The sequence below is a fragment of the Zingiber officinale genome, chromosome 7A (genome assembly GCF_018446385.1).
Source record: "Zingiber officinale cultivar Zhangliang chromosome 7A, Zo_v1.1, whole genome shotgun sequence".
Taxonomy (NCBI): domain Eukaryota; kingdom Viridiplantae; phylum Streptophyta; class Magnoliopsida; order Zingiberales; family Zingiberaceae; genus Zingiber; species Zingiber officinale.
This window is the reverse complement of record NC_055998.1, coordinates 21,307,859-21,315,508: the sequence shown is the minus strand read 5'-3', so window position 1 is coordinate 21,315,508 and position 7,650 is coordinate 21,307,859. Positions and strand designations below refer to the sequence as shown.

Sequence of the window (7,650 nt, the reverse complement as noted above, 5' to 3'; positions counted from 1 at the left end):
CCAAGTGAATCCTCAGGCAGCAGTCCTTGGCAAAAATTGCCAAAAAAAGTACGAATATTCTCGGTGCACCTCATCATACTGTCCTAGTTTTTTCCTCTACCTTCATGTAGCTAACTCTTCAGATTAAATAATCTAAAAGAAGATTGAAGGAATAACTATAAACTTGATTGTTCTTCAGTCATTTCTTCTTCGTGGGTGGAATTCAGTTCTTAAGAGAGATTTCACTACTATATTATTTTTATATGGTAGATCCAACTCAATAGTCAAAGTTTTCTAGTTCAACATAAATCAAAGAAGATCAGATAGAACAATTTAATTAGATACCGCTAATATGCATTTTGATCAAATGAAATCACTGGCATAAATATATAAAATGGAGAGCATGTAAGAAAGCGCAATGATCGATAGTGCTAAAGAGATAAGGAAACAAACGGATTCGTGTGATCAGGATGTCAAAAGCAGAGAATCGTGGCTTGGATGTCGTCATCGAGGGAAGGGAGAAGGTTAAGATCAAACGGAAGTGTATGCCGGTATGTGGAAGCGATGTCACACTCGTCGTCAACGACGGAGGCCGATGACCCGCAGTCACTGTGGCAGTTTTCGTCGTTGTCTGGAATTCTCTGGGGAAGTGGTTTGGCCTTCTTCTCTAGCTGCGACACACATCGGCGGCTCAGCGTCGCGAACGTAGGCGTAGGAAGACGTGGCCTGCCGAAGTACTCCACGGTGCTGCTGTGGCTGCTCGACGTCGGCCGTTGCAGAGAGGACGGCGGGGGGTCATGGTGGTCGTCGCAAAAGGGAAACCGGGCGGAGGGAGGGCAGCGGAATGAAGGAGTAGGGGTGGGAGACGCAGCAGCAGCGGCGGTGAGGGGAAAGTTTGTCTTGGCCTTGGAACCACGGAACGAGCGAGCGGCGGAGTCGTAGGCCAGGGCGGCAGCCTCGGCCGAGTCGAAGGTTCCGAGCCACACCCTGACCTTCTTCCAGGGGTCCCTGATCTCGGCCGCGAACCACCCCCACGGCCTCTTGCGCATGTCGCGGAACCGCGTCTCCGCTACTGCCGCCGCCGGCTCCACTAGAACTCGGCCTTTCTTCATCTGACCAACAGATTGACGGAATGAAAAGGAACAAAAGAAGGGGGAAGAGGGAGCGAGAGATGGGATCAAATGAAGAGGAGTGCTGATTTTGCCATGTCGAATTGTTCAAAATTGGGGAGATAAATTGGCTGGTTGCTTCATCCACACGAACCAGTAGACCGCGACAGCGCCGACGATGGCCGCCGTCCACATCGCCGTCGAGACATCCATTACTCGTCTTTCAAATGGTAACTCCTAAAAGGAGGATGTCGGAGGATTAGGGTTTTGATTTATGGTGGGCGAGGAGAAACCCAAAAGAAAGGGCGCTAAGAAAGTCCGCCAGAATTTTGGTTCATAGACACCGGTTTTAAAAACCGCGGTTAAAATCAATGTCTATTAATGAAAAAAGGCACTCATAGACATCGGCTAAAAAAACCGATGTCTATGAGCGAAAATCTACGCTCATAGACACCGGTTTTTGGAAAAACCGGTATAAAATACTCAAAGACATCGGTTTTTGCTTAAAAATGTTGTTGTTCCACTGATGTCTATGAGGGTTTTTCTTGTAGTGTTTCTAATTTGAGACTTGTGTGGATTGCATTAAGGGAAAATAGACCAACAAATTTAAAAGGGGTGCAAAAAGAAGTATTGAAATATTGGAGATCATACATTCAAATATGTGTTGTCCAGATATGGATATGTATGATCTAAAATAGTTCATCTCTTTCATTGATGATTACTCACTATATATGTATATCTACCTGTTTCATAATAAGAATGAAGCATTAAGTGCCTTTAAGATATTTAAGACGGAGGTAGAAAAATAATGTGAAATACAAATTAAGATTGTTAGAACAAATAAAGGTGGAGAAGACTATGGTAGATATACTAAGAGTGGACAAACACTTGGTCCATTTGCAAAGTTTCTTCAAGAAAATGGAATTGTTGCCCAATACACCATGCCTGGTTCACCAGACCAGAATAGTGTGGCTAAAAAAAGAAATCAAACTTTAATGGACATGGTTAGGAGTATGCGCAACAACTCCAAACTTCCTAAATCCTTGTGGATTGAAACTCTTAAAATGATAGTGTATATATTAAACCGAGTTCCAACTAAGGCTATTTCAAAGATGTCATTTGAGTTATGGAAAGGTTGAAAACCGAGTTTGCTACGTATACGTATTTGGGGATGTCCGCCCGAAGTAAGAGTTTCTAACCCACAAGAAAAGAAACTTGATCCAAGGACTATAAGTGGGTATTTCATTAGATATACCGAAAAGTCCGAGGGATATAGATTTTATTATCCATATCATAGCACTAGAATTGTGGAATCAAGAAATGCAAAATTTCTTGAGAATGACTTGACTAGTGGGAGTGATCATTCTCAAGACATAGTTCTTGAGAAAGATCACATTAATGATCAACCACCTTGTTCAAGTTATAAATGAACTTTCATTCACACCTCTCAAGCACAAATGAGTTTAGACAACCAATTAAGGAGATTCCATAAAATATTGATGAAAATCTAGTCAATCAAATTGTTAATGAGGAACAACAAGGAATTGCTCAACCGATTGAACAACAATTTTCTTAAGAGGATTATTTAAGAAGATCTACTAGAATAAGAAAATTAGCAATACCTAGTGATTATGTTGTGTATCTACAAGAATCAGATTTAATGTTGGAGCTAAAATGATCCTAAAATATTTTCATAAGCTATGAGTTGTAGTTAATCAAAGTTTTGATATGATGTTATGAAAGAAGAATTGAATTCTATGGCATCTAATGGAGTCTGGAATCTTGTTGAGTTGCCCTATAATGCAAAAAATCATAGTGTTGGTTGCTACTCAGAAAACCCAATGGCTCCACTATATAAAAATTTTGTACGTGATCTGAACCTTTCCTAGCTACCATGTGTTCTTTTAAGTTAAACTTGTATCTCCTGCGGAACTTAACACGTTTGATTCCAAGTTTAACTTATAAGTTCTTTTAGGTTTAGATTTGGATCTCCTGCGGAACTTAACACGTTTGATCCAAATCACCTAGGTTATAAATTCAATTAAATATTAGTTTCTAAAATTGGCTTCCAGTACTGCATGGCGAGGCACTTGGCCTTCTTGGATATGGGAGCAACCACCACCGACTAGACAAAGCCTTTTAAAGAAAGTTAATATTTAATTTCCTTATATAACTCTAGGTTAACCAAAAGGAACAATCAAATCACAACGAAAAAAGAAAAAGAACACAACATCGAAATTAAATTAGAAAAACAAGAATCGAATGCCTCTTGTATTTGGTATTTATACAAAGAAAAATTAACTAGTATGATGCGGAAATTAAATACTAGTTATACCTCTTCCTTGTATGCTAAAAACCTCGAGATCTTCTGCCGTATCCCTCGCCTCCTCTTAGACATCATGTAGGCGACGATCCTCCAAGACGAACACCACCCGGAAAGCTTCTCCTCCTTCTCAAGAATTCGGCCACCACCACCACAAAGGAGCAAAAGAGAGCAAAGGGAAGAGAGGGAGAGGGGCCGGCCACTTGATGATCTCCAACAACACAATATCAATTGTTATATTTTTCAAGGCCTCCCCTTCCCCCCTTTTTATATTAGTTTCCCAACGGAAAATTATGAAAAGAGTTTTATAAAAAATTAGACTCATTCCTATTTCCTTTTCATTTTTCCTTTTTCTTTCCATTTAATTAATCAATCCTAGATTGATTTATTAATTAAACAACTATTTGTTGATGTTTAATTATTTGACCGGCCCCTTGCTTGGGCACCAAGCAAGGTGGTCGGCCATTTATTAAAAGGGAAAGGAAGAAAATTTTTTTATAAAATTTAAAAGAAGAAAACTTCTAATAAAATTTTACAAACTCTCTTTTTTTTCTAAGGTGGATATTAAAAGGAAAGTTTTAAAATTTAAAACCAAGTTTTAAAATTTAAAACATCTCTAATAATATTTCTTTTTTTAAAAGAAAGTTTTATAAATTTTACAACTCTCTTTTAAAACCTTGTGGCCTAATTTAAATTAGGAAAATTTTATAAATTTTTAAAATCTCTCTTTTTACAAATTGTAAATATCTGAGAAATTTAAAAATTCAAAAACAACCTTCCTAATTTAAATATTGCGGTCGGCCCCCTTGCCCAAGGCAAGGGCCGACCACTTCTAGAGAATATATGGCCGACCATTGCTTGGTCACCAAGCAATGAACCGACCCCTTCTTGGACACCAAGATAGGCTTTTCTTTGAATGGACTTAAGGCTTTATTGAGGCTACAACAGGGACCTAGAGGAGAAATTGGTTTTGGCCTTCTGATGAGCTTGAGTATCCCGTGCTCGCCCCGAACACACAACTCAAGTTCATCGATAATAACTCATTCCACTAGAGAGTTATTACCGCACTACCGCACCAATCCCAAATTACATTATGGGCTTCTTCTTATCATGAGTGTGTTAGCCTTCCTGTGTTTAAGATTACGAATGCCCACTAATTAAGTGAGTTACTGAAAACTCATTTAATTAATATCTAGCTCCAAGAGTAGTACCACCCAACTTTATTGTCATGTTGGACTAGGTCCACCTGCAAGGTTTAACATGGAAATCCTTATGAGCTCCTCTTGGGGACATTCTCAACCTAGATAACTAGGACATAGATTTCTTCTATAATCAACAACACATACTATAAGTAATATCATTTCCCAACTTATCGGGCATATTGATTTATCGACCTAAACCTCACCCTTTGATAAGTCAAAGAAATCAATATTAAATATACATGCTTGTTATTATATTAGGATTAAGACCACACACTTCCATAATAACTAAGGTCTAGTTCTTTTACTAAGTCAGTACAAAAAGAACTTACCTAAATGATCCTACTTAATACACTTAAAGTGTATCAGTGTAATTTATTAGTCAAGATAAATTAATACTTAATTACACTACGTCTATTCTGATGGTTTGTTCCTTTCCATCTTAGTCGTGAGCAACTGTTTATAATTTATAGAGAACCGACAACATGATCTTCTAAGTGTGACTCCACACTCCATGTTATCTATTATATAAATTAATTGAACAATTACATTTAACAAATAAATGTAAACATTTGACCAATGTGATTCTTTATTTCAAAATAAATGTGTACAAAAGCTAAACTTTTAAGTATACACTCCAATAATCTCCCACTTATATTAAAAGTCTAAGCTGCCATATCTGTTGCCATACATCTGATTCTCATCCCCTCCACATGCCGATGAAAAGCTTTCGCCGGAAGGGCCTTAGTGAAAGGATGTGCCAGGTTATCTGCTGATGTTATCTTGGCGACGACAACATCTTCTCGCTTGACGATGTCTCGTATCAGGTGGTACTTACGCTCTATATGTTTACTTGTCTTATGGGCTCGTGGTTCCTTCGAGTTTGCAACTGCTCCACTATTATCACAATAAATTGTGACGATCTTGGGCAAACCAGGAATCACATCTAAGTCCATTAAAAAGTTCCTGAGCCATACAGCTTCTTTGGCTGCCTCAGAGGCTGCCACATACTCAGCTTCCATGGTTGAGTCTGAGACGCATTTCTGCTTAACACTCCTCCATGCAATGGCTCCACCTCCTAAAGTAAACACATAGCCTGATGTAGACTTACTGTTGTCCCTATCTGATTGGAAGTCCGAATCTGTGTAACCCACAGGGAGTAAATCGTCTGCTTGGTAAACTAGCATATAATCTCTAGTCCTTCTCAGGTACTTTAATATATGCTTTACTGCAGTCCAATATCCTTGTCCAGGGTTACTTTGATATTTGCTAACCATGCCCACGGTAAAACTGATATCATGTCTCGTACACAACATTGCATACATAAGGCTTCCTACAGCCGAAGCATAAGGAACTGCCTTCATGTCCTCAATCTCCTTTAATGTTTTTAGAGACATCTCTTTAGATAAGGCTACTCCATGCCTAAAAGGTTAGAAACCTTTCTTGGAGTTTTGCATGCTAAAACGAGAAAGGATTGTATCTATATATAAAGCTTGGGATAGGTACAACATTCTTTTCTTGCGATCCCTTATAACTTTGATCCCAAGGATGTGTGCACATTCTCCTAAGTCCTTCATATCAAATTTTTTAGACAACCATACCCTTACGTCTGATAATACTTTGACATTGTTGCCAATTAACAAAATATCGTCTACGTATAGTACAAGAAATACCACCATGTCTCCGTTACACTTCTTGTATACACAAGACTCATCCGGACACTGAATAAATCCATATGACTGGATTACTTCATTAAACCGGATGTTCCAAGATCTTGAAGCTTGCTTCAGTCCATAAATGGACCGATTAAGCTTGCACACTAGATGCTCTTTGCCCTTTTCAATGAACCCTTCTGGTTGCTTCATATGGATGTTTTCTTCAAGACTTCCATTAAGGAAAGCTGTCTTGACATCCATTTGCCAAATCTCATAATCCATATGAGCGACAATGGATAAGAGTATCCGGATAGACTTAAGCATAGCTACCGGCAAAAAGGTCTCCTCATAATCGATTCCCTCTTTCTGAGTGTACCCCTTCGCAACAATCCTTGCTTTGAAGGTTTCTACCTTCCCATCTGTCCCTCTTTTTCTTTTATAGATCCACTTGCATCTAATGGCTTTTACACCATCAGGTGGTTCTACAAGCTCCCAGACCTTATTAGAATACATAGATTCTATTTCAGAATTCATTGCCTTTTGCCAAGATACTGCATCTATATCTTGGAGTGCTTCATCATATGTCCGGGGATCTGGTTCATGTTTGCCTGGGATCAAGTCCGAAGACTCACCCAAAAACATGAATCTCTCGAGCTGCCTTACAACCCTCCCACTACGACGAGGCACCGTCTGTGGTTGTGTATCATGTGTGACACGTGTTGCAGTCTCTTGTAGTACTTCATCTTGTACTGTTGGTATTGAAGTAGACGTGTCCTCTCTAAGTTCTTTTAGAACAATTTTACTACTGGGCTTGTGATCCATTATATAGTCTTCTTCTAAAAACTGGGCATTGATGCTAATAATGACCTTCTGGTCTTTAGGACTATAAAATAAACCGCCTTTCATTCCTCTGGGATACCCCACAAACATACGAACTTCTGTATGAGATTCTAACTTATCAGCATCTTGTTTCAGCACATGTGCTAGACTACCCCAAATCTGAATATATATTAGACTGGGCTTCCGCCCATTCCATAATTCTGTGGGAGTAGAAGATACTGATTTAGAAGGTACTAAGTTCAGAATGTGCACTGCTGTTTCCAGAGCGTATCCCCAAAACGAATTTGGTAATTCTGAAGAACTCATCATCGATCTAACCATCTCCATAAGAGTCCTATTCCTTCGTTCTGCCACACTATTCTGTTGGGGTGTACCAGGTGCGGATAATTGGGATTGAATCTCGACCTCTGATAAGTAATTCCTAAACTCTCCTAAGAGGTATTTGCCACCACGATCAGACCGTAGTGTCTTGATACTTTTACCTAGACGTTTCTCCACATCAGACTTGTACTCTTTGAACTAATCAAAGCACTCAGACTTGCGGC

The 7,650-nt window shown here is 39.2% G+C and overlaps 1 protein-coding gene across 1 annotated transcript; it reads right to left on the bottom strand.

The window, feature by feature from the left end:
• Positions 1-452: 452 nt before the first annotated feature.
• On the bottom strand, positions 453-1,301 carry LOC121999264 (ethylene-responsive transcription factor 3-like). The gene is made up of 2 exons (XM_042553965.1): positions 1,243-1,301; positions 453-1,173 (listed from the first exon to the last, which is right to left on the bottom strand). The coding sequence occupies exons 1-2, from the start codon at positions 1,299-1,301 to the stop codon at positions 453-455; spliced, it is 780 nt and encodes a 259-aa protein (XP_042409899.1).
• Between the last annotated feature and the right edge of the window lie 6,349 nt (positions 1,302-7,650).

Bases quoted from the DNA above. Each gene is read 5' to 3' on its own strand.
- LOC121999264 (XM_042553965.1), bottom strand. From the start codon at position 1,301: ATGGATGTCTCGACGGCGATGTGGACGGCGGCCATCGTCGGCGCTGTC. The intron at 1,174-1,242 runs GTTCGTGTGGAT...TGGCAAAATCAG, and splicing joins GGCGCTGTCGCGGTCTACTG to CACTCCTCTTCATTTGATCC.